General features: G+C 37.0%; 2 protein-coding genes across 2 annotated transcripts in view; one reads left to right on the top strand and one right to left on the bottom strand.

Moving 5' to 3' along the window:
• Positions 1–1036: 1036 nt before the first annotated feature.
• LOC109032245 (uncharacterized) lies at positions 1037–12430 on the bottom strand. Its single transcript, XM_019044271.2, has 6 exons — positions 11789–12430; positions 10083–10385; positions 7672–7773; positions 6068–6149; positions 4829–4958; positions 1037–3334 (listed from the first exon to the last, which is right to left on the bottom strand). Exons 1-6 carry the CDS (start codon positions 11963–11965, stop codon positions 3124–3126), a joined length of 1005 nt encoding a protein of 334 aa, XP_018899816.2. The 5' UTR covers positions 11966–12430; the 3' UTR covers positions 1037–3123.
• A 307-nt stretch (positions 12431–12737) lies between these two features.
• poe (E3 ubiquitin-protein ligase-like protein poe) overlaps positions 12738–25153 on the top strand; it is a 36538-nt gene continuing 24122 nt past the window's right edge. The window contains exons 1-12 of the mRNA XM_019044270.2: positions 12738–12981; positions 14184–14281; positions 14793–15032; positions 16100–16266; positions 17166–17350; positions 18136–18389; positions 18744–18874; positions 19447–19613; positions 21968–22190; positions 22907–23027; positions 23540–23724; positions 24728–24896. Coding sequence (XP_018899815.2) covers positions 12863–12981; positions 14184–14281; positions 14793–15032; positions 16100–16266; positions 17166–17350; positions 18136–18389; positions 18744–18874; positions 19447–19613; positions 21968–22190; positions 22907–23027; positions 23540–23724; positions 24728–24896 — 2059 coding nt within the window. The 5' untranslated portion in view covers positions 12738–12862. The remainder of the gene's footprint in view (positions 12982–14183; positions 14282–14792; positions 15033–16099; positions 16267–17165; positions 17351–18135; positions 18390–18743; positions 18875–19446; positions 19614–21967; positions 22191–22906; positions 23028–23539; positions 23725–24727; positions 24897–25153) is intronic.

Raw genomic sequence — 25153 nt, 5'->3', positions numbered from 1 at the left:
CCTTCTCTTCTCGAGGTTTGGCGAGGATGACGCACCTAATTTCTATCCTTAATCACATGTGCCTGTTTGATTTGTTCTTGTTCCAGGGTAGGTAAGTCTCATCAGGGATTCGTGAAGCTCTTACAGTCAGCGTCAGAAGATGGGCCGGTCGGTCGCCTGAGTTTTACAGCTGCAAGTCGAACTTGATATCGGCCAACCTGCAGAGTCCCTCCGAACGTTCGTCTTGCTCATGTAACGCTTAGTTCGATTTTTATCTGGGGGGTCGCGTTGCGCATGACCGGTCCTTCTCTGGCGCGCTGTTTGTACCTTCTTGAGGACTTGGAATTCTTCTGCAAGTGCTTAACCAAAGAAGCTAAGTATATACTATTTTAAAAACAACTGATGTTAAAGGCAATTTTCAACAATAAAATTGCATTATCTGATCGTGAAATCGGAATATTTTTACACATTCTTTGATCATTGAATGCCAATTTTAAACTATCAATAGTACAAGTTCTATGTATCAAAAAAAGAAGGGCAATCTGAGTTGCAAAGAAAAAGTGCATCTGATCTCAATAATAGGAGCCCCTTCAGTTAGTAGACAGACAAATTGCACAACACTCTCATACAGAAGCAATATTTTTACCATGTAATAGCTTTATATTTCATCCTGCGTTGCTCATCTCTCGGGCTTTCTTCTTGGTTATCAGTCTGAAAAGATTAGTCCTTTTGCCTTGATTAATGGGCTAATACTGCACACCACATATCGACCGTAAAACTGCAGGAGCTTTTATCCCAGTTTGTGACATTGCAGACTTACCTACCTTCTTCTTTTTCAAATGCATGGAAGAATGTTTGATGTAATTCCTTGAAAACTCACCTCAATTTTTTTCTTAGTGTGAAGAATATTCTGAGAAAATTTCAAGAAATAGCATCGATCTGTGCTCCTTTAAGATTTTAAAACACAGCATATGAGATACATGTTCCTGCAGTTTCACCCTTTTTAATATGGGAACTAATAAAACCTAAAAAATAAATTCGAACACACTCAAATCACTTGATTTTGTAGAGGGTTGCAGTAATTTAATCAGTTACTTAAAACTCGATGAATTTGAAAATTCATCTACTAAAAACGAAAGTATAAAATTTTAACAACAGACGCCCTTAGGATACAAAATGTACAAATCATAAAATAACAAAAAATGAGGTAACTTCGTAATGTTTAATACTTTTGATTCCAATTTCCTAATGAAATAGAAACACCTGATGATGATTAGGTTGTAGAGACAAAATAAGAGAGGAAAAAATACACTGATGTAGTGCCTACGTCATTCAATACAATATCGAGTTCTTGGTTCAAACCAAAACCAACTAACATCACCTCATGTGCAAATTCTTCATGAGTAAATTGTGTTAATTGATTAAGATTTAGTCATTGAATGGTTACAAACCAATTAAAGACTCATTAAATACGAGAACTAACGATTGTAAAAAACACTTGGACGCATTTTACCACCATGGTGCGAGGGGCGCGAATCAGAAACAAGGTTCTGTGTTTGCTTACATTTGATGTCTATTATTTTGACTCCTCGAGTTCCCCAGCACATACTAACCATTTTAAAAACCAACCTTATAACAAGTAAAATTATACTGATTTCATTTGAGAAAGTAAGAGAATAAAGATTCCCTTGGAAAACATCTTTCAGCTTCTTATAAAGTAGCAACTGAAGTAGAAGTGTATTAGAACTGTAAATGAAAGTTTGGCAGCAATTTCAAGGACATTTTATACATCATGGCTCAAATGATTGAAAGAAAAACAATATCTTTAATTTTGTTTCCACATGAAATTGGAATGTAGACTTGGCTGAAAATTGCTAACTTCTTTTTTTTAGGGAACGATAAGCAAGTAAACGTAAGGATTAAAAAGGTTTGACTCTATTTCAAACACTGGGCTCAGTTTTTGGCACTGAAGAAACTAAGAATTCTTTGAGTAGGTACTCGTAATTATTCTTTTGGACAGATTGTTCAAGAAAGGACCTCAAGCCTCTACCATCAAGTTGAGAAATAACAAAACAACTAGACAGTTCTAAATGTATCTTATAAAAATAAATAATTTAGACATTTTAAGTAGGTATGTACTTACCACCCACAGAAGTAGTAATAGGGCATGACATAACTCATGAACAAAGGAAAAATCTTTAAATTTTGGAATGTATGCCCTTACTCCATAACAATGCTTGATCAAAATTTTCTACAGCTTTTCATTATCAATTTTCAAATAGTATTTATTCAACTACGGAAGAGCATGATCTGAAGCCTCCTCTCTGTGATAGGGGCCAGAAAATGAGGCAAATTTTTGGATTGTTTCATTCAAAACACTGTGAAACTAGAACAGGATCTTTCGCAAATGAAATGAGAAAACCTGGAAAGTTTGGTTTAAGTTCCTCTATACACCTGCAAAGAGACCTTGATAATACCTAGGTACCCTGAAAGAATTCAATGCAATCTGAGTATGGTTAAGTAATTTCTTCTCACAATGTCATAGACATTGCAGTCTGCCTTTTCCCACATAGACAATCAAAGAAAGTCTATTTTTAGCAAAAATGAACTCTGAAGGAGGCAATTGCACGAGTAAGAGCATCGTTAGTTAATAGGAATGCTCAACCCCACGGATTTATTCCAGATGTAGTTGCGAAGAATTCTGTAAGAGGATGACTGGACATGTTGCAATTTGGAACTAAAATCGACTCACTTTAGAAACAGAGAGCCATGAGTTTTCATACATGGATATGAGCTGTTCAAATGCGTAGTTTCTGACTGCAAAATGAAGTCCAACTAAGACAAGGTCTGGTATTCTGCAGTGTTCCGAAAGAAGGCCTTATGAATCATGTATTAGTATTCAAATTGAGGTAATCACATCTGAAGTCTGCTACAGGCTTCTCAGGATTTAAAAAATTTAAATTTGGACATTGTCTCATTGATTGTTACATTCCTCGACTACCGGTTTTCATCTCAGTTGCATGAAATCCCTGGTAAAAACTTTGACAAGTTCCAAATGTTCTACCCATCGAAACTGGCAGACAGAAAGTCTGATTACGACGAGAACAGGCTATTCAACTGACTTCCAGAATAGCCTCTAGTCTTTCACTCGGGGCTTTGCTCCAGGAGGATATTGTTCCACAAACTTTTAGCAAGCTTTTTTCTCTCTCGCTGTTGGACTACGTCGGGATGGTGGTCTCTTCGCCTACGATTCTGGAACCAGTAGTCCACATTCTGCCTTGTTGGTTGAATGTTACTTGGCCCAAGATTACATAGCACATCTGCATAACGACACATCATACTGCCATTGGGATACCTGATAACAAGAAGAACTACCTAAACATTTGGAAGTAACCGTGATAGGAAATTAAGGTTCATTAAGAATACGACAAGCAGACCATTTGGGATCACCCATTTACGGTTGGAACAGTTGAGGTAGATTTCTAATTGTAGTTGGTGCATTAGGATAAAAGAGCTTGGGTATATTTTTGCTGGAAGGAACTTTTTAAACAAGATTCGCAGGTTTCACAGTTCCTTTTGATTGGATTCATTCCAATGGCCAAAGTGCAAAACCATGTACCTCCAACTGCAACGTTACAAACTTCCTGTCATACTTCATTTTTTCTTTAGAAAGCTAATCAGTACAATTCCTAAGAAACCTCCTTGATTTTCCTTCTCAGTGAACAGAATATTCTGTATAAATTTTAAGCTAAAAAGTTGGCTTGTTCCTCTGCGAAATAATAAAATGGGAGTGGAAATTTTGATACACCGCAATGAGGATGCGAGGTTTCACACTTTGGACATTGATTTGTAGTTCTTTTGAGCACTAGTATGTCCTAATGCTGATCTGGGTAGACACTTTCAACTGGACAAGACTGCGTGTCTTGAATGGGCCTGTTGCAAACTTTTGCTAGAGCAAAAATAAGAGTTGTTTCTTGTAGATAATGCCTCAAAAATCACGATGAGCGCATCGGCAAAGTCTGAAATGCACTCATAACTTCACAATCTGCATAAGAAATTTGCGTTTTTTTAAGCTTCCCGCTTCAAAAACGATACTACGGCACAGGTGAACATTTTGTTAGAGGAGTCGCTCCATCGTCGGCGATATTCATCATGGCCGACGCTTGCTCGCAGTTCCGCGCGTGATTCGAGGAGAGTTCAAGGTCAATCAATTCGGGCGTGGAAAATATGAACGTTAACACACCAATTGTTATCCGGTCTAATCCAGTTCAGGTGTTATATCTCGTCCCATCAAACGTGTTTCGGCGGATTGGCGTCGGCCATGATGATTATTGCCGACGATGGAGCGACTCCTCTTACAAAATGTTCACCTGTGTCATAGTATCGTTTTTGAAGCGGGAAGCTCAAAAAACCGCAAATTTCTTACGCAGACTGTGAAGTTATGAGTGCATTTCAGACTTTGCCGATGCGCTCATCCTGATTTTTGAGGCATTAGCTATAAGAAACAACTGTTATTTTTGCTCTAGCAAAAGTTTGCAACAGGCCCATTAGTCTGACTCAAAAATGCATACTTCCGATTGCGATGTTGTACACATGTGTCCATGATTAATTTTTCTGTAAGGAAAATAGCAACTGGTTCTTTGTTTTTTTAAAAAAAATTTCAAATGCATTTCCTTCACTTTTTCAGAAAAGAACAGAAAACTATCAGATATTTGGATAGGTAATCGTTTGAAAAAATAAAACTGTCGGAAATTTTGAAATTCTTTCTGTTCAGATACAAACTCCTTTGACTTACACTTAAGAACTTCTTTACAACTTAAAAAAAGGACTAATATCTCAGCTCTTTTACCTGTCTGTTCTGTACCAAGAGTCCAGCTGTTTCAGTTGTTCTTTCGTCCACAGTACCCTTTGTCGAGGAGGTTTCAAAGTTAAACTGTGCAACTGATTACAACTATCTAGGGTTGATTGGGATTGCAAATCTAAAATAAACAAAAAATGAATTGATACCATGAGCAATTGAGAGACCGGGCATATAAAAACGTAAATATAACAGCGGAGTGCATGCTAGTAGATTTGATGGAGTCTTAACTGTTTCAACATTTGAAGAAGAAAGTTAGTGAATAAAATTTAAAATTAAAAGGTACGTTTGAAATTGAGTGAGGGAGCATTGCAATGACACGTTTCAAGAACTTAAGTGTTTCAAATCTGCCGCCATTGATGTAATTTGGGAATGTATCTAAAATCAAAGCTTACTACTCAAGTAGGTTTTCACAAGGCCTTCAATCAATTGGAATTTCTTGCAACCTGAACTACTTGTGCAACTACTGAGAAGTCAACATATTACTATAACTTAATAAAAAGATTTATAAATTCACCATTGTTATCTACACACACATGGTGACTTAATAATTGAAGACGAATATCATGGGTTTGATGATGATATAATTAAAAGCTACATGTAATGTTTACCTCATAGATTTACAATAAGGCTTGTGATTACTCAGTTAATTAGTAGTAACAGTATACAACTAATTCTTAAATGCCAATTTCTAGATCCTCTCATAACTCTTTATCGCTTTTATGGAGTCAAATACTTGCATAACTATAGAACAGTCATTTCAACATTATTAAGAGTCTTGGCACTCATGCTTCATGCATGATGGGTCAGCTATTTACTTTATTTCATTTTCTGAAAGAACAGAATGAACTAAGCTTCTGGGAATTTTTAGATTTTTTAAACCCTAAACGGCGAAGAAACCTCCATTTCAAAATACCAAAAATGGGACCCGTTTCAAATGATATTTTTAGCCAGTTCTGATGATGTAGCCAGGCAGGGGAATCAGCAGTAACTGATTGGCTGAATTCCGCTTCAGAAATTGCCCTGCTAGGTCAATTCTATTGCTGGTTTTTGATTGGTCAGATTTTGATAAGCTTCTTCCCCTTTGAAGATGATTTTTTGAACTTCTAAGCTTTTAGTGTATTTTTTTTAAGAAATTTTACAGAGGGAAAACTATACTACAACCCTGCAAGAATTCATTGCCTTTGCCCCATTGTCTATTTCCATATGGGTGAGTAATAATCAACTTACTTGAACTAAAAAGTAAATTCTGATGCTGCCCAGTATCATCTTGTAGATCTGGTATGTAGTGACTCAGTCCATCAAATGATAACTGGAAACATACATGAAAAAACTTTGATGTAAACATATTAGATTTCAGACAGAGCATTGAAAATAGGATTCTTGTCTTGAAGTGAATTAACATATTCTCTATCAAAGCCAAGTAAAGGTATGCATATTGACAATGAAACTACCAGACAACAAATCTCGGTTTTTGATGTTGCATATGATGACTTATATGTAACAATGGCGGATGTGAAAAAACACCTTTTCGAAACACATTCAAAAAACTGTTTTGGCATCGAGAAAATTTTGAGAAATTACTTGAGATGTGATCTTCGAGATCTGTTCATTATGCCAGAGCCAAACATATTACATTATTGTGTGAACAAAACAGTTTTTTAAGCATGTTTCGAAAAGGTAATTTTTCACATCCGAAATTGTTACATATAAGGCCTCATATAATTCCTGTTATACTGTATTTCTTAAATGGAAAACTACTCAACGTCAATTCTTGAAAACTTCCTTGATAGTTGAGCGAAGGAAACTTTGTTAAAACTTCAAGGAATGATATTGGTTTGTTCTACGTAAAAAAATAAAATGGGAGCAGAGATTTTTAAACACCGCAAAAGAGATACATGGTCTAGTAGTTTCACCGTCACTAAGTGACTAACCACAGGAAAAGGGACCTTGGCCTATAGAAACTCAAAATTCAGTTGAGGATCAATCCACATGAGCAAGTCATTTCTGTGGATGAGTTTAGAGCCTCCACTTTACATTTGTGGTCGGAAGTTTAAACACGATGAATTTCTCGTAGGAGAAGTTAAACAGTGAGCAACTAGACATGGTCTGAGCTAGGAACAGAAATCTCACGTCTTTTCATAGCACAATTTCTTTGAATCAGTTGAGGATAAAGCTTTTTGGTTTGGAAGATACTCCTTCAAAGAACCGTGGACATTTTTTTTGGGTGGAACCAGCCCGCCCGGCAAATGGTTGCCTGAAGTAGATGCGGAAATGTTGTCACAATGTAACTGCCAAAAATAATGTTGCGGCAACGTTGTGGCAATGTTATTTTTGGCCGTTGCCGGACGGGAGGGGACCTCCCTTCAGAAGGAGGGGCAGAGGACAACTTGAGGATTTCAAACTCAACCCATCCTACAGTACCTTGGTGAGAAGAACATATAAAAACATGATTCTTTTGACAAAAACCCCAGGTCTTATCACCATTTCAAAACAGCACCCAATTAAAGTTCAAAAGGGCAGGAAATCGATATAGCAGTTGTTTACCAACAACCTAGGATGAAACTTGATTGCCAGAAGTTTTTCGGCTTAAAAAAAAAAAAAAAAAAAAAAAAAAAAATCTGACATTGAAATCTAAGAATTTTAACCTTCATTTCAGATAGTGACCTTGAAAATGGGGAGAGGTTGGTATTTCGCTTGTTTACTAGACTGACTATCTAGAATGAAATTTGGTAAGCATGGATTTTTTGGCACAAGTAAAATAAGTAGGGCAACAGAAAAAAAGGAAGTAAAAAACTCGTTGCATATATTATTTTAATAAAGATGATACTTACACTTCTGTGGTCCCGAACACTCAGAGGAGGATCTGGTATCATCTGAGATGTACAACCATTGTCTGTTCTCCTATCTTCGGCATGATCTTTAATGGGAACATTCTGGTGAATAAGATAAAAAGTAAGCAGTGTCAGTGCAGTTGGCCTATGAATGAATATTACTCCAAGTATTTAAGAATAAATTTTTTTTTTTTCAAAGAAGAAAAAATGGTACGAGAAAGATGACTTGCAATAATAAAAGAAAAAACAAGCTGGGTTGGTGAAGTTGGCGAAAAAATGTATATTCGTCACAATCTTTAGATAAACTTGTTTTGAAATTAAGAAAAAAAGTACAAAAATTAGGAATTTTAATTGATGAAAAATTAAGAAGAGCCAATTTCATTCGGATAAAAGACCATGTATGTAAAATAAGTTTGCGCATTTTAAGAGTGCGAGAGAAAATCAACTGTCCATGGTTCAGAAATTTAGCATTGAAAGTAAATACACGAAAACAAGATGGTGGATTTTTTGTTTCTCTGAAGAAAAGCTGAAATTTTTTTGGTAAACAATGTAAAGAAAGGCTGAACTGAATTACTTATGGAAGGAAAACGGCATGGTGTAATTTATTTTGACATACTGTGCCTATGCAAGTTTTGCAGTAATTTCATGCATGAGTTTTTAGCAGTTTTGAGTACTTACAAAACACAATAATGGTTGTTTGGGGCCATTACTTGACAATAACTGAAATGTGAAACCCTAATTGGATACCGGCAGGTTACTCACTTTATTTTTCTTGGTCCCGATGATGCTGAAATTTGATGAATTAAGTGACAATGATTATTTTGCACTAATTGTGTCCATCTTTAGGTCAACTGTTATATTCGCACTCGCGTCAAACTTTTATAAGAAATTAAAACAAACGAAAAACAATAAATAAGGCTAAAATTGTTTTTCGTTTGTTTAGATATCTTATAAAAGTCTAACACGTTCATTAGTACTAATATAACAGTTGACCTGAAGATGAACACAAATAGTCCGAGATGATCATCGTCACTTAATTCATCAAATTTCAGCATCATCGGGACCAAAAAAAATAAAGTGAGATCCCTGCCCCCACGCAACCTGATTAAGTGTTCAAACATTTCCACCCAAGGAGCATTTTTCAATGTAAAAGTTGCAACAAGTTGAAACAATGTTGGTATTAGTTGCAACAAAGTTTCAACTTTTGGTCAACTTTTGGTCGATAAGTGCCGATTTTTGGCGATCTGATCGGAAGACAAAGTTGCAACCTGCTGAGATTGCAAAATTGCTGAACCGAAGTTGTTTAAAATCTAAAGATAGGCAACCAGCAATACTTTGAAGTTGAAACATGTTTCAACTTAATTGCAACTAGTTCCAACAATGGTAGCTCCTTCGGAGAAGAGAGTAGGCAATCTGCACATCAATCTATTAGTTGCAAGAATCAAACAATTTTGTTGCAAGTTGTTGCAACCACTGCTACTTGGGCAAGAAGGTAATTGAATAGATTTTTTTTGCTAAATATGTCCATTGGTACATAAAGTTCGAATAAGACTCAACAATAATATAAAGAAAATGCCTAATCTAGTCAGATTCTTTTGTCATGAAAACGTACGTACAGTTTTAGTTAACAGTTGGAGAAAAATTTTACAAAAATATTTACAGAGAAAAAAAGAATTCGCAAAAACTTCATGAATGCGGGTAGGGTGCTTTCATTTTAGGTGGCCTCAAAAGTTAAATGGAAATACAATTTTTAGCTCCTAACAGCAGCACACTTCTTTTGCTTGACTCTTAATTGTAAGAACAAGTCAGCCTCAGTGGTGTAGTGGTCAAGGCAGTTTGCTGCCAACACTGAGGTCCCGGGTTCAATCCCCGGAGGTGACTGATATTTGAGTGTCCTCAAATATCTGTCATTGTGACTGTGGATGACTATGCCACTCCAATACCCTGACCCTTTGAGGTTACAGGGTGCGGGAGGGACATAGTCACCCAGTAAGTAATCCGTCTGCACTGTTCGACTGGGTTGTGAAAAATCGGTAATCACTCGTAGTGTGCGCGACTGCCAGCGCTACCTATCAGTGTAGATTGCAACAACACAGTCCAACTCGGTGGAGGCATGGCCGTGCTCCGAAAGTCCGTGCTCTGCAGCGTCTGCCACAGTCTTTGATAAGACCTTCCGTTGGCTATCAGACGGCCGCTGAGCCTTGCGGGAATATAGTTGATACTCAATGTGTGTCAATAGTACGAAGATAAGTTAAGGAGTACGGTCCAACTTCGGGGTGCACGACGGCAGTTGCCAGTTGCCTTGACCCCTTGAGGGCGCCTCGCCGGCCAGCCCGGCCTTACTTACTTACTTACTTACTTACTAATTGTAAGAACAAGAATCTTGATGCATTAATTATTAAATTACTCACTGTGTGATTTGAAGAGGTTTCGTCAAAGCTTTCACAATCGGTTTTGATTTTCTTCATGTCAAAGGTGTCATAATCACTTTCTGCCAAGTTTTGAGCGGAATTGATAGAACTCTCAGAGGAGTTTGATTTGGTTAATCCTTTTATTTGAAGCATTTCAGCTGTTTTAAGAAACTCTGGCAAACTGTCATTTTCAACATTCACCTCCCCGTAGTACATGAATTTGATGACCAAAGACAACTCTTCAAACCTGACATCTTTCAGGATTACAATTGGATGTGGATGCGTATTTTCATTGAAAATTTTCTGAAAAATCAGAAAAAGGAAAAATTAGTTTGATGATTTGCACATTTACAAGGATGAATAGGAACAAGAAGGTATTATTTCTCTTCTTACACCATTTTGGAGATATAAGTGAATTCACGGAGACAGCTTGGTTGTAAGACTTATCAAAACTTTAAAAGCAGAATATCAGTGGCCAAAGTGCGTAACAACATATCTTTGTTCTGCAACGTTGACAACTTTGCATTGTACTTTATTATTTCTTTGGAGAGCAAGTCAACCTAATTTCTTGAAAATTTCCTTGATTTTTCTTCTGTGTTAGCAGAATATCTTGTGATAATTTCAAGCTAAAAAGATGGTTATCTCTTTTCAAAAAAATCAAAATTTGACACATTTCAATAAAAATACAGGTGGTCAACATTTAAATGGAAGGGTTTCTCAACCCCTCTCACACAGTCAAGAGTCCCATGATCCGGTGATGCCTGCCTGTCTCCTTTCAAGGATTCCTCACCAAGGGGACTGTAGTCTTATCATCGTTCATGAGAATTCTCAATAAAAGGGCTTTGAGCCAAACCTTCTTATGGTGAAATTCAGAGGGTCAAACATGCCTAGCAACTTTTCTACAGTTTTTAGGAAGAAAAGTTAGATGTCATTCTAACACAAGGACTTAACAATCAGATAAAAAGTTGAAAGGAAACTTGAATCTGATGCTACCTCCAACTTTCCATTCAATTAGCACCATCAACAGATGTTGACTGGAAAATTGGACCAAAATCTTTTGACCAACATATTGCCGAAGCTGTATCGTCGCTAGATGGGAGCTGATGGAAATATCTGAATGCCGATGTTATGATGATATCACACTGCTATGGTAATTGACTCATATTTTTGGCGTCAATCTTTCCATTCAATTCTTTGTCAACTTCTGTTGAATGAAAAGTTTGACCATCTTGCATTATACTTAACTAGAGCTGACTTGTTGTCCATGTTCCCAAAAAATACCTCAGCCAGCAAGGTGTTGGCAATACCTCAGCTTTCTAGGCCTAGACTTTCTTCATTATAATTCAAAATAGCTTTATTTTGCAACTTGTGTAATTTGCCAAGTATTGTATCACTCCTAAGGCCTTCGACGACTATGTTACCGGAATATGATAAAAATTAAGGTCTCGTATTCATTTCCAAACCACAATAAATCGCTGTGAGGTTGAACTGAATTCTGAGAATTAAAGACCTCTTCCGGAACATAGTTCGGAGTTCTACTTTATTCTGTTGGAGAGCTTTAGACAATTTTAAAAATCTAATGTAATAATGTCGCTCTCAGACCGCTGCAATTCAGATTAAAATGTAGCCCTACTCTTAGTTCAGCAACAAGCCTGCTTAAAAAATGCAGCTGTTTTACTCAGTGAGTATTGCGCTCATTCAATTACCTGAAAATAGGAGGACCCTGCCGAAAGAACAGTTTGATGTGCTTTCAGTGACTGGCCCTCACATGTTAAGGTTACATCCACAAGATACTCCTTCTCCAGGAGGGTGCACAGTGCATCTCCCAACTGCTGATGAAAACTGCTCCAACGTAGGCAGAATTCTTGGTTTGTTTCACTCATGACTGTCAATACCTCAAGAAATCCTTTGCATCCGAGCGTTGGAAGTTAGCGCATAAAATTAGTTCTCCCTCAGTGACCTGTGACTGCCACTGTGGAGACTAAATGGCAAAATGGTATTTTGGCAAGGTTAATTTTTTCTCTAAAAACAAGTATCCTCAGTGACTTGAAACATTGAAAGTAAGAGCTGGGAAACAGATAAATGAGGAAGTGGTTTACTCTTTACACTCAGTCGTTGTCCACTATCAGCGAAAAACACTTCACTGCGAAATGAAAAAAAGAACGACTAAAAATTGGAGGATGAGATCTCCAAAGAAAGATTGTTCATTCAATAGGTAGAATCTGGTTGACTAAATCAGATGGTTCCTGTACGCAACAATAAAATAAGTGCACAAAAACTTCTTTATCGTGACCACCCGCGATGGATCTACAAATTCCACGAATCTACAAAACGTAAATAAACAAGTGACGTCACTGAAAGCAGCTGATTCATAGAGCATAAATGATACACAGAGGATACACTCCCATAGTCTGTCTTGCATTTGAATTCGCTTACGCGTACTTATTTCATTTCGGTATCTTTAGTTGAATTTACCAAAAATTTGTCGTCAAATTTGCAGTTTTTGCTTGATGATCGAAGCTAAATTCCAAAGCAATCGTGAAGTTTTTGTGACTACTCTTCGGGGTAAGTTCCACTCAATGGTCAACTATGGTCAACCAATCACATTGATCAAAGTTATCATGATCATTCCAGAAATTCGCCACTGAGAATGACTCATCTTCGAATTTTATCATCCCTCGGTGCTAAGTGATTTGCAATCTAGACATTTTGCTGCACATCTCGATTTTCCATAAGACTTTTAATTATTTTATGTGTAAATATTTCGAGAAATTGTAACTATGGCCGCTCAAAGCAGTGGCGTTGAATGGGCAAGTATCGTCAGACCAATATTAGCTGCATCTTTTGGATCCTTCAACAAAAATGACATCGGAGAACTTGCCAAAGCCATCATCAAAAGGTTAGTGGATCATCTTGACACACAGCTTTTACAGATTACTACTATTGTGAACCTTTCAACTTTCTGGAAATCTCATCCTCCGCCTCTTTGTTGGTATTCACTTCCTTGTACCGTTACTGAAACTCTGGAGTACCTAGTCGGCCCTTGCCAGTAAACCCGGAGCACATGATGAGAGGCACCCAAGCATTGACCTTCTTATCGACGACTTAAGTCTCTATGTATTAATCCTTTAAGAAAGTACCAGTCAGTCCACAGAAAGTATCTTTCAATTATATTGTAGAACCTCTCATCAGAATATCAGTTTCAACCCAGTGAATTCTGACACAATCAATCGCCATGCCATCTTCTTTGTCACACTGTGCCTACTCATTAGACAGAGAGATAATGGAATGTTCACTTCTATTTGAAGGAAGTCCATGCCTGTTAGTGCATTATGTACCAGGCATTTTTTCTTGAATTTGAATAAATTCATTGTCTTAGCACTTATTGCTCGATCATGTGAAATCGATCATCTCTCTTTATGTAATGCCTGGAGCCACAGGATGAAAAACCTTTTAAACTGCTATCTTATGCTGCATGCAGGTAATGATCTTAATGGCTGAAAGTACCTTTCCCTGCAAGTTTCAAAATAACTCCAAAGTTCAAAATAGACTCCTTCAGGTCCAACATTATCTATTTGTTTTACATTTTTAAGTAACAGACCTTTTAGGTATTTCAGTTACTCCACTCTGTGAGGCGAAGTACCCAGTATGCGTTCAGACTTAATTTTCAACATGATGAAAGTTTCAAGTTTATAAAGGGGGGTGAGGACAGCCTATCCAAAAGTTTCTCGCAGCTTTCTTTGTTGTTAACTTCATTGTTTGGAGACTAAATTTTTATGGTATGGTGCTTATAGGTATCCATCACTCCAAAAACCTTTTGAGTTAGCATCTCTTGCTTATCTTTTTGTCAACAGCTGAAGTGATTCTAGGTTCAAGGTTGCCAGGTTGCTCGATTAAAAGTGAATATTATACATGGGTTTGAATTGAGAAAAATGCTTATTTTTCAGCACCATCATGCAACATTGCTTAAGTCTTGAATTTTTTTGGAAATGACCTTTTTTGAGCCTTGAATGAGCACTTTTTTAATGCCCAATCTCTTCGTAGCCATTTGTTCGCTACAATTTGTCTTTTTTCTAATCTACTCTTGCGATAATTTTGCAGCGAAGCAGAGCTACTCAATCATGAAGAAGTATATGAGATGTTCTATACATCCTTTGTCACATTGGCCGTGGATTACATAAGTGCCAACGCAAGCTCAGGTATGGTTGTGTCATACTTCAAAAATGAAATAAAAAAAGGATCTCTTCATCTGTAGGAAGCGCTCAACAAATAGCTTATACACAGGGCCACTCCCCTCCTTTAATGAAAAGTAGTAATAGTAATGACAGTACGGGTGAAGTAAAACTCTCCTTCGCCCTTTGCTACTTTTTGAAGTTAAACTCTCTGTAGGCTTAGCTGTAGAAAGGAGAGAGGAGATGGTCCCTTCGTATTTTCATAATTAGGATTTGCATTTTGTATAAGAAGCAGAGAATACCTACACAAAAATCTCAACATTTTTGCTTTAACTCATCTGCAGAGGCATTTCGCCTTTTCCTCTTAACTTTTATGATATATTTAATTTTCCAATTTTCAACTTAATTTTAACTTTTGAAGCTCAATCATGACCCCAAAAGTTTCTAGTCTACTTCCTGTGTGTGTAAAAAAGTGTATTGCTTTTTTGTAGTTTTAGCCTTATTCCTGAAATTAATATCAGTCAATTTTTTCTTGCAGTTGGCAGAGGACAAATTGGGACTGTTTGCTCAGCATGTCGTATTTTAATGGAGTATTTATTGTCACGCTTGGAAGCCTTGAAAACTTCAAATACCGTTTCACTGTTTGGGAAACAGCTGCTACTTCCTCTTTATGCACTATGTACTGCCAATTCAGTTTTCGAACGCTCCGATCAAATAGCATTGGCAGCCATGATGAAAAATGCAAAGTTGCCACCCCATATCAAAACATCTATTCCAGGTAATGTATGGTCAAAAATTGTGTAGGATCTCAATTGTAGATTAATATTGAAGGAATTTTGAGGAAACAGTGTGGAAAATTATCCAAAGAGCTCTCATGCATGAGTCTTTATCAAAAGAGGTGTGTACAAAATGGGTCTAATTTTGCTCGGATACCTCTCAGATGTGACACACATTCAATCATTAGATTATGCTTTGTCTCCTTCTAAAGCTTTTAGCTCCCTGAATACTATAGGGTGACATGCAGGAGGGGGGGGGGTCAAAGTTCATAATCAGTGAAATTTTTGAAAGTACTCTCTTGAGGACCAAGAATTTGAGCAAATCACAGTTTGAACATGTGTTTTCAACTTGACCAGAGCTCTCCAAAAATGTATCAAATTATAGGGGCTCGTTGAATTCAATTTGAGTTATACTAAAATGAATAAAATAATTTTGTGTACTCACTTGTACATATGATCAATATTAAGGGTTGCGTGATGGAATAATTACACCTCCATCAAACAGCTGATGATGGAAGGGTAGTTTCTCCGAAATGCGCCCTTCAAAATTAAGCCTATGTGCAAATGAGCACATCAAATAATTTTTTTCATTTAATATTTGGCTTTTTTCTTTTGTCATCAAATGAATATCTACAAATGAGTTATTTACAAGTTACTGAGAAATGTGAAAAAGATCAGGTCCAAAAATTAAAAAAGGGGGGCACTGACTGAAGCACACCAAAAAAGAGATCTATGTATCTCAGCTGGTTGGAACATTGCCGGTATCTGCCATGTGGCATTCATCGGCTTTAATATGTTACTTGTGTATAATGTAAATTACTTGTGGCTCGGATAAGTTTTTTGAACTTGGATTGTAGGCTGTGAAACACTGGAATGCTAACCAAAGAAGTTTCACTTTCACCTTTGTTTCCAATTTTAATTCAAATTCAAAAGAAAAATCTCAGAGCAGACTAAAATTTTAGTTAATATAAATTTAATCCTAGAACCAGCAGAACCGAACACTAACTGTTTGCCACTAACTGTTCACTTCTAGTATGTTTACCCCGCAAATCTTCTTGTATAATTTTAGGTGACAAAGATGTCCCAGCAAAAGATGCAGCCAAAAGACCTCGTCTTGATCTATCAACTGCCATCATCGAACAGTTAACCACACCAATGCATGGAATGCTCCGCTCAAAGCCCACGAATGAAGTCAAAGACACGCCTGAATCTGTCGCAGAAAATGAATTAAGCAAGGTTTGTTTATTATGAAGTTCTTTTTTCTCCTTTTTCATTGATCCTGTTTTTTGGAGTTTTTTTCTGTTGTAAGATAGTCTATATTTTCAGATGAGGTTGTTTTAATGGGCATCAGCTGACGCTTCTCTTAAGCTTGTTTTTTCTCACATGTTCAGCATACATTTTTTCTATTAAAACCGGCCACCTCAAAACTATTGAGACACTGACGAAGTTAGTTCGCTAACACAATCCTAACTTTAAACAGTTTTTCAAACTTTTCCTGAAAGCATTTTCATACGAACTTCAGGGCAATTCAGTCATCCTTTTATTATCTCATTGGAGACCCAGTATCAAGTATTTTTTTTTTTGCTACAACTGTGCTTCATTCAGTGTGAAATTTTGTTTTAAACCACAGTAAGTGTGAAACAATTTATTATGATTCTTGCTTCTCTAAAATGATTTTGTTATTATCGAGTATTTGTTTGACTTCATTATCAGCAGAAACAGACCGTACTGTTTCTTCCTGTCCTCAAAATAAAGTCAAATAGCAATGTTAAATCTATTCAGGGTGATGCAAAAGTCCTACATTACCCCAATAACTCTTAGGGTTCTTGTCTCTTTTCGAGTCAATCCCCTTACAAGTTTTGAGGGCCCCAAAAGTCGTTTCTGTTGACCGAGGAGCATCCCCAAAATTTCAAGTTTCTATCTTAATTTGTTCTAAAGTCACAGGGGTGATATGGAGTGTGGATGGTGTGAGACTTTTGGATCACTCAGTATAAATAATAGTTTCAAACAGGAATATTTTACCGATTTCCTTGGAATTACTGAGTCTTCATTATTCTGACAAGAATAATACTCTGCTGTTTATTGGAAATCGTCCTTTTTATAATGGTGTCTCATGTTTTTGTCTTGACCCTCAGGCACTTTTTATCGAAATAAACACGGCAAATTTACAAGCTCTAAAAGCAGGCGATGTTCTTCTGGACATGTGTTTGAATTTACCTTACCTGACTCGTCATGTACATAAATATTTGGAAGCTGTCGTTGAGAAAAAAGGAATTAGCCTTCCATCAACCCACTCAGAAGCCACTTTTATCAGAGTCAAGTAAGGATTTTCTATTCTTCATATTTTATTTTTGTAATTAATGATCTCCAGTTTGGCTCAATGACAAATCAATGAGGATTTTTAAAATGTTAGCTGGCAGACTGGTCATATGTAACTAGTGCTATTCTGCAGAGACTGTCATGCGTGTTTTTGAGTAGTAGTTGACTACAAGTAGCGACTTGTGGTCTACTGCTGTATCAATCGTTAATAATTCCATCATGAACGTAATCAAGATGTCTCCTGGTATGGAATTTCCGGAAATAGCACTGAATTTTTAAGGGCGATGTGGAAGTACTGGAAAAGTGTGGAAATTTCGCAAGGAGGTTTGGAATTTTTTCCTTCATACCATGCAGGTTTTTCAATGAAGCCTAGAAAGTATGCAATTTTGATGAAATAACACGCATCATTAGAACATCATACCACACACACATTCAACATACATCATACATTTTACAAATTCTCACCATGTCTAGTGGTATATTGTATGTATTTTTACAAATAAAAAATGTATGTTGATTAACAAATGCCAGAATTTTGTACCCAGCTGTGAGTGACCTCAGACCTCCCCAGTGGAGAACAAACTTGAGACATTGAAGTTGCAGGGCAAATGATACAAAGAAAGAAGAGCAGTATTAGGCACTTTCAAGAGGTTTTCTCCATTCATTGCCACTCTATCAGCCAAAAACTTAAGAAATAATCATAGAGCAGCGAATTTTCAAAGTTTTTCTGGTTCCTTTGACGATGTCAATGTTCATTTCACCTACATATGTTTTGTTTTGTTTTAGTTCTGCCTCTCTTTTAGTAGACATCGCAATAGTTTGGAGTGTGGTATCCTTACCTGTTCTCGAACCTCTCACTCCAGCTAAACTAGACAAACTATGCACTCTCACTATGGCGTGTTTGCACGCTGCACTGGCCACAGCTACAGCAACGTCCATTCTTGGTTTATCCTCTGCTGTGTCGCCAAAAACAACGTCCACAGCCTCAAGTGGGCTCCAGCCATCATTACCAGCCAATACTGTACCTTCAATTGTTGCAGGTAATTTGATGCTCTGTTTTCTTACCCTTCAACAGCATTACGTTCTTCTGGAAAAGATAATCTACATTTCAAAACGAAAGCCCAATCTTATGGATGCTGTCAATTGGTAAGAAGCGGGAATTTATCTGGAACAATATATCTTCAACTGATTTTCTGGTATGGACAGGTTTTTTTTTAAAGTGTGCATTCCCAAACTTTATTGTTTGTCCATGAATGATTTCTTTTTTTCTCCTCTTTAACAGATTTTGAAATAATTAGTGTAAAGTGGGCTTCTTGTTTGATTTTTTTTGTGATGTAAACTGTTTTACTCTTATTTTACACAAGTATCAAATGCCTTATTCTTTACTTTTTCAGGAGCAGCCAGTGCTAAACATGATGATGAATCCAACATCGAGTCCGTGGCTACGTCAATTGTAGAAAAATCACTTGAAATATTTACTTTTGTCTCTGATGCAATCAAATCCTCGTCTCGTGCAGGAGGTCATGTGAGTAAATTCAAATCTAAAATCTCCACAGAACTTGCGGGTTTTGTTATTATCATTAATAATAATGCGAGTTGATTGACCTAACTCAAAGACGAAATTACTCACGTATTGTTTATCCTTTGCCGAGATGGATCTGGCCACCTTGATAGGGAGAAAATTTTTAGCTTCAAAGTTCTTTGCAAGCAACAAAACTGGGAAAGCGCAAAGGATTTTCTTAATTCATTAGGAGAATTCATACAAATAGTAAATTTGAAGAAAAAGTTATAAACTTAGGAAACTTTTGCTTTTTCAATATTAACAGAAATTTAAAGTTTTAGTCACCTGAATAGTTTTACTCCTGAAAATTGTAGTTTTTATTAGTTCTGATTGTATTAACACTGCATATTGAAAGATGTGAACCCAGCATCATTCTTACATTCTGTTAAAAATAGCCCTCGGGGCACAATTTTACTTTTTTTTTTCTCCTATGCAACTTCAGGCCTTTATTTAAATGTATTAAACTGCTCCTGTATGACAGCTCCCAGTCAATAATATGTATGAATGACTTAAGGAAACGTGATGATTATTTTCAGATTCATCAAAATCATTTACTGATTGGTGCATGGCTCCTGACGGCAGGACTCCATGCCCAGCTTTCTGCTACCAGTTTGAATCCTCAGGAAAAAAGTTCCAAAGAAGAGAAAGGCAAGTCTCCAAGCAAAGCTCGAGAATCCTCAGGGCGCATCAATTTAATGAAAGTGTAAGTTATGTTTAATAAATTCTCTCTTGTTTTAATCTATTTACCTCAAGTTGTATTTTTCGACTCTCTTACCAATATGCAATAGGCAATATGTACATATGGCAATATATGTGGCAATGTGACCAACCACAGAAAAAATTTTTATCTGCCTAGTTCCAGCTACAACAGTGCCAGATAATAATACAACTTACGACCTTTGATGGTATAAAAATAAACTGAAGTGCTAGCACCTGATTCTTAAGGACATCTGAGAGACCTTTTTGCCTGAATCTCAAGATCTGGTTTTTTTTATCGAACTCGACAAATAAAGCTCCCCTGAAAATTTTGCCTTTTTAGACGAAAGTCTATTTTTGTCTTGACAGTTCTAATTAAGAGTTAAATACAGAAAATACTCAAGACATGTCTGAAAGCAAGAAATGAATTGTAGTTTGATTCTCTAATTTATTGCATATAGAGCAGTCCTTTTCTATCACATGGAAAGTAAAAATCGAGAAAAGCGTTGTCATCTTTTTTGATGACACCCTAAGTAGCTGGTGAAATTGCGTACCTCGGAATTATTGACCCTGATAGAGTTGGTGACCCATCAGTAGTACTACCTTGTTTGCAATGAGTACCAGAATCAGGTTGCAGGCTTCCAACCAATTATTAAATGACTCTAAGATGAAAGATTCAAAAACTATCAAAAACGTGAACATTGACATCCATTAAGAACAGAAGAGTCTTTCAGGAAATGAAATTTATACTTGGTAAAATGTTCTGAAAAAGTGTGTTTCTGGAAAAAGTAATGACTGAAATTTTTCTGCTCAAGTTTTTGCAAAGTATAATGTTTTACGTAAGAACAAAATCACTTTATTTTGCTTTTTGATTCTATGAAATTTAATTACATCAATGATGTAAGAACAAAGTTATTCTTCAGAAAAGAAAAGTATTGCAAAACTTCGAAAATATCAACCAACAAATCTTGCAGGATTTTGGGAGATGTCACCTCACTCATATCAGAAAAATAATGTAGCTTGAGGGTCTATCATCAAAATTTTACATTTGTTGTGGGTTGCTAGTAAGACGAAGCTGCTATGTGATTGGTTTGATGCATCTATTAGCCTGCCATCAGGCTTAATAATTCAATACAGTGAAACCTCGCTAAGTCGGTTTCCGGATAAGCCGGTAACCCGCTTTAGTCGGTAGAATCGCCCGGTCCCGTTTATCACCCATATAACACAATGCTAAATATGTCTCGGTATCTCGGTTTGGTCAGATTCTGAACCCGCTTAACTCGGTGAAATTTTTCCATCTGGACCTGTTTTTCTTCGATCGTCACCCGTGATCAAGCGTAGGTAGTGTTTCCGTGCGCGGTGCGGGTCGGGTCAAGTTACGCCACGAAGGGTGAGCGAATCTCCGAGAAAGCGCAGCGCAGTGCGAGAAACGACATCGGAAATAGAGAGATAAGGAATCAAAAACACTCGATAACGACACGAAAGATGAGAACAGTAGAGAATAGGATATCTGATACCGCGTGTTATCTTATCGCGCGTGTGAAAACACGCATGCATAATTAAGCAATTTCACGCATCGATGAGTTGACAGGTCCAGTCGGCACCGGCCCCTCTCCCCCTACCATCTTGCATTGCCCTTCCCCGCTCCCCCCAGGAATCTTCCGCAGAGTTTTTCGGGGATTTTAGCGAGTATTGATACGTTGCATTTTCAGTTCAACGACCCGCCATAGCGGGTGGCCGCGGTGCATCACCGCGCGGCATGCCGCGTGGGGTGCGCGGGGGGTGATATGAAATGGGGTGCCGCGGCACCCCAACATACGATTAACCCGATGACTTCATGATGCCCTGACACTTACAACACGCAATTTCAAGTGCATCTCATGAAATTTTACTCTTTAGTACCATTTTCTTCGATCAAATGGCTCTCCTAAACACTCCTACAAGTCACTCTACACGCACGTTTGCGTTTGTCCAATTTAGGGCGCGAAATTTGAAAAAGCGCGGCAGGAAAAGTGGCAGTCCGCGTAAGTCGGTAACCCGCTTAACTCGGTAAATTTCCTCGGTCCCGATGAAAACCGACTTAGCGAGGTTTCACTGTAGTAGTCAGTCATTGAGGGAGAGTCCCTTTAGGGTGTTGATTATTCAGTCTAATAGAGGCATTAAAATGGAATGGATGAATACAACTAAAAAATATTACATCTGTTCCATTCGAGTCCTATCTGGTCTGACAGATGAAAATAATGTCTCAACAACTGATCTGCTGGATTACTTGAAAGCACATCGCAGTTCTGAAACTTGGAGCTTTTTCAAAGCAATTTCTACTCACAGTTTTTCTCATGAATAACCTTTTTCTGTCAACAGTCAACAAGGTTTCGGTGTTTTGTCAGTTGCCCTCGCAACTCGTGCTTTACATCTGATAGGCAATCTACTGCATGACGCCCGATGTGAAACAGACTTCGAAGTTGTTCCAGCAGAACTCAGCATCACTGCACAATGCACAGCATTGCAGCGAGCAGCACGGCTCATGTCTGCTGTCCCTCTCAATGAATTTCTGTACTACCTCGCAACTGTGTCTTACAGAAAGGTAAGAGCTTTTTTGTCTATCAAAGGATGAGGATTGCCACCATGCTGAGGAAAAACACTTCATGAGCCTTTAGACACTGCCAAACTTTCCTTGATACATCACAAATTTTCTGGGAAACTTGTGAATAGTTTGCTTCCAATTTTGCTTAGAATTTTATCTGCAATTCAATCTATATTACTCGAAAATTTCAAGGAAAAATACTCATATTTGTTAAAAATAAATCTTTTATCAGATGATGACATCTGGTGACGTTTAAATGTTCTTATAGCGCTTTTTCTTTTCACAGCTGTTTGGCTGGGTGACAAGTCTTCGAATAGTCAGAGAAAACCTGAAAAAGTTTATAAAAGACCCCACGTCCAAAACATAGAGATTTAAATTTCTCCACTTTTTTTTATGAAAAACGGAGCATTAAAAATATAAATTATCAATAAAATAAAATGAAAGCAAAATAAGGAAAAATTACTTAATTAAAAAGCCTTGTGCGCCAACCCTTTGAGAAGAAATGGACTGACAGCAAGTGGGTCATCAATTTTTTTTCCCTGCATTCAGATAAAATTTGCCATGGGACATCTCATGCTGAAACTGCATATTGCCAGTACCTTCAGCATCGTGCATACATAACTTGTGCCTTAAAACTCCTCGGTAACAAACCTTGGTAGTGTTATCCCTCAATTATTTACTTCTTACTTGTGACTTTGAAATTTTTTGTTTAACAGGCATGCACTTTAAAACGCATACAAAAACATGCCCCAGCAGGTGACACTTTCAGCACCTCTGAGTCGACCACATATTATGAGGATGACATTATGAGCTGCTCAGATGAAAGTTCTCCTGAAGGTGAGTAATTCAGCCTTTAAATTTCTATGTCATCATCCTCTAAATTTTTTTATGCTACTAGAAAATTTGTCTTTTCTAGTAGCGTAACGGAATTAACTACTTCTTAAATTGCATTACAAATATAAACTCAATTTTGCAGTGAGGAACTACATTTTCTAGCTGAGTTTTGAAACAACGTATGTACCATTAGTTTCCCTACGCACATAAGTGTTTTTATGGATGAGCTATAATTTGTAGTTCCTAATTGCAAAATGTAGTCCAAATAGTGTTTATTTGGTTATTAGACAGGGTTAAAAATCAAGCATGGGATTATGAAATTCAAATTACCGGAGGTCAATACCCTGTTGACCCTTGTGGTCTTCAACTTTGTAACCCACTTAAAATAACAGAGTACAAAGCTTGATATTGGTGGTCTGGGATACCCTGTACAAGTTTTAATGCTTTTCAAAATCAAAATTGCCAGATTACAGCCGTTTTAACAGTGATTTAATCAATCTCTTGGTTTTTTACAGATGATGATAGTGAACCAATCCTAGGCCTTTGGTTTGAAAAAACTATTTCAGTTCCTGATGGAGGAACCTCGCCTAGTAGCAGTGCAGAAGCCTCTAACAATATGCAGGACTCGAGCGGTAAAACGAATCAAAATTCTGATCAAGCCTCCAGCTCCATTGTACCCGAGAAAGGAGAACCCAATGGAGTAAGATTATTGTTGTTTTCTAATTCTTTTGTCCCATCACGATGTTGACCTTTAATTTCTTTGCACTTTAAATATGTCAAAGTACACTAGGAGAAGACAAAACTTCCTCTCACAAGGAACAAGGGAAAAATCATGAAAGCGCGAGTTGCGAAGTTTTCGGAAATTGACTTGGATGAGGAACATGATTACATCTGCAGAATTGCTGAGAGTTGTTCTGCCATGCAACGCAAAAACGCTGTAAACGCCATTTTACATTTCTTGGAAACAATGTATCATAGCAGAAAAACTTGTGCACCTTGAGACAATCTTTTCACCAAATTCTTTTGCAAATACTATCAAGAACTTAACCTGAAAATTTGAGGTGCATGGGTAAAACAGTTTTAATTTTATAAAATGTTAAGTTCCATAAAACGAAGAAAAATCTTGATGGATATACGGTGTTCTTACTTAGCACGGTAGTGTTGTTTGCTGCTTTTATGTTAATGGGGCACATGAGTAAATGAGATAACTCAAATATTGATTAATAAATCAAGGTGAATCAATAAAAATGACTGATTTTTTTTGCAGAAACGCATATCTGGGTTTTCAGCATTGCAAACTACCTGTCACTTTTTATTTTCTATTTTGAAAACTAATGAAATCCTCTTGAAAATTTTGGTGTTTTTTCTTCTTCGTGTGAAGAATATTCTGTTAAAATTTCGAGCTATGACTTTGGTTTCTTTTTCTTTTAAAATATAAAGTAGGGACAGAAATTTCGAAACACTGCAACCGAGATATGCATTTTTGCAGTTTCTCCGTTAATATCATACTTCCAATTACTTTCAGGATGTAATAAATATGCCTCATACTTGCAACTTAAAATTTCTGAAAACCGCAAAAACTTAGCACTCATTCTCTGTAGACTTTTACCATCCACGATTCATAGCTCAACTGATGCTCAAAGTAATTTGTAGGTTTGCACCAGAAGGAGTATCCTAATTTTTTTCTATTTTACTGCTTTCAGTACATAGTTTTAGCTGCTCAAGTGTTTCAACTATTAAATAGGATTTTCATCAGCAGTGAGTGTCCTTATGTAGTACGATATATCCAAGCAGGGTTAAATGAACAACAAATGCTGATACTTGCTGCCATCATTCGTGATTTAGACCGCGAGACTGCCAGAACAGAGACTGGTAAGTCAAAATTTTTCCATCTCTGCATTTTTACTTACAAAACTGATGATGAAATTGTCAATGCGATGAAAAATTTCAGAAAGTTCAATTGCTTTTATAGCTAAATTTCATAGCAACAGGAAATGTTTTGTAAAGATGAGGAAGGAATGGTCAGGAAACTAAAGTTCCATCCGTTTCTCCTAAATTTTTTAAATTTATATCTTTCTTCTTTTCCTTGATCTCAAAAGAGTCATCGGTCGTCACAACTGATTTTTCTG

Source organism: Bemisia tabaci, chromosome 7, assembly GCF_918797505.1.
Source record: "Bemisia tabaci chromosome 7, PGI_BMITA_v3".
Classification (NCBI taxonomy): Eukaryota; Metazoa; Arthropoda; class Insecta; order Hemiptera; family Aleyrodidae; genus Bemisia; species Bemisia tabaci.
The sequence above is the reverse complement of the archived record's forward strand: the minus strand, read 5'-3'. Positions and strand labels throughout refer to the sequence as shown.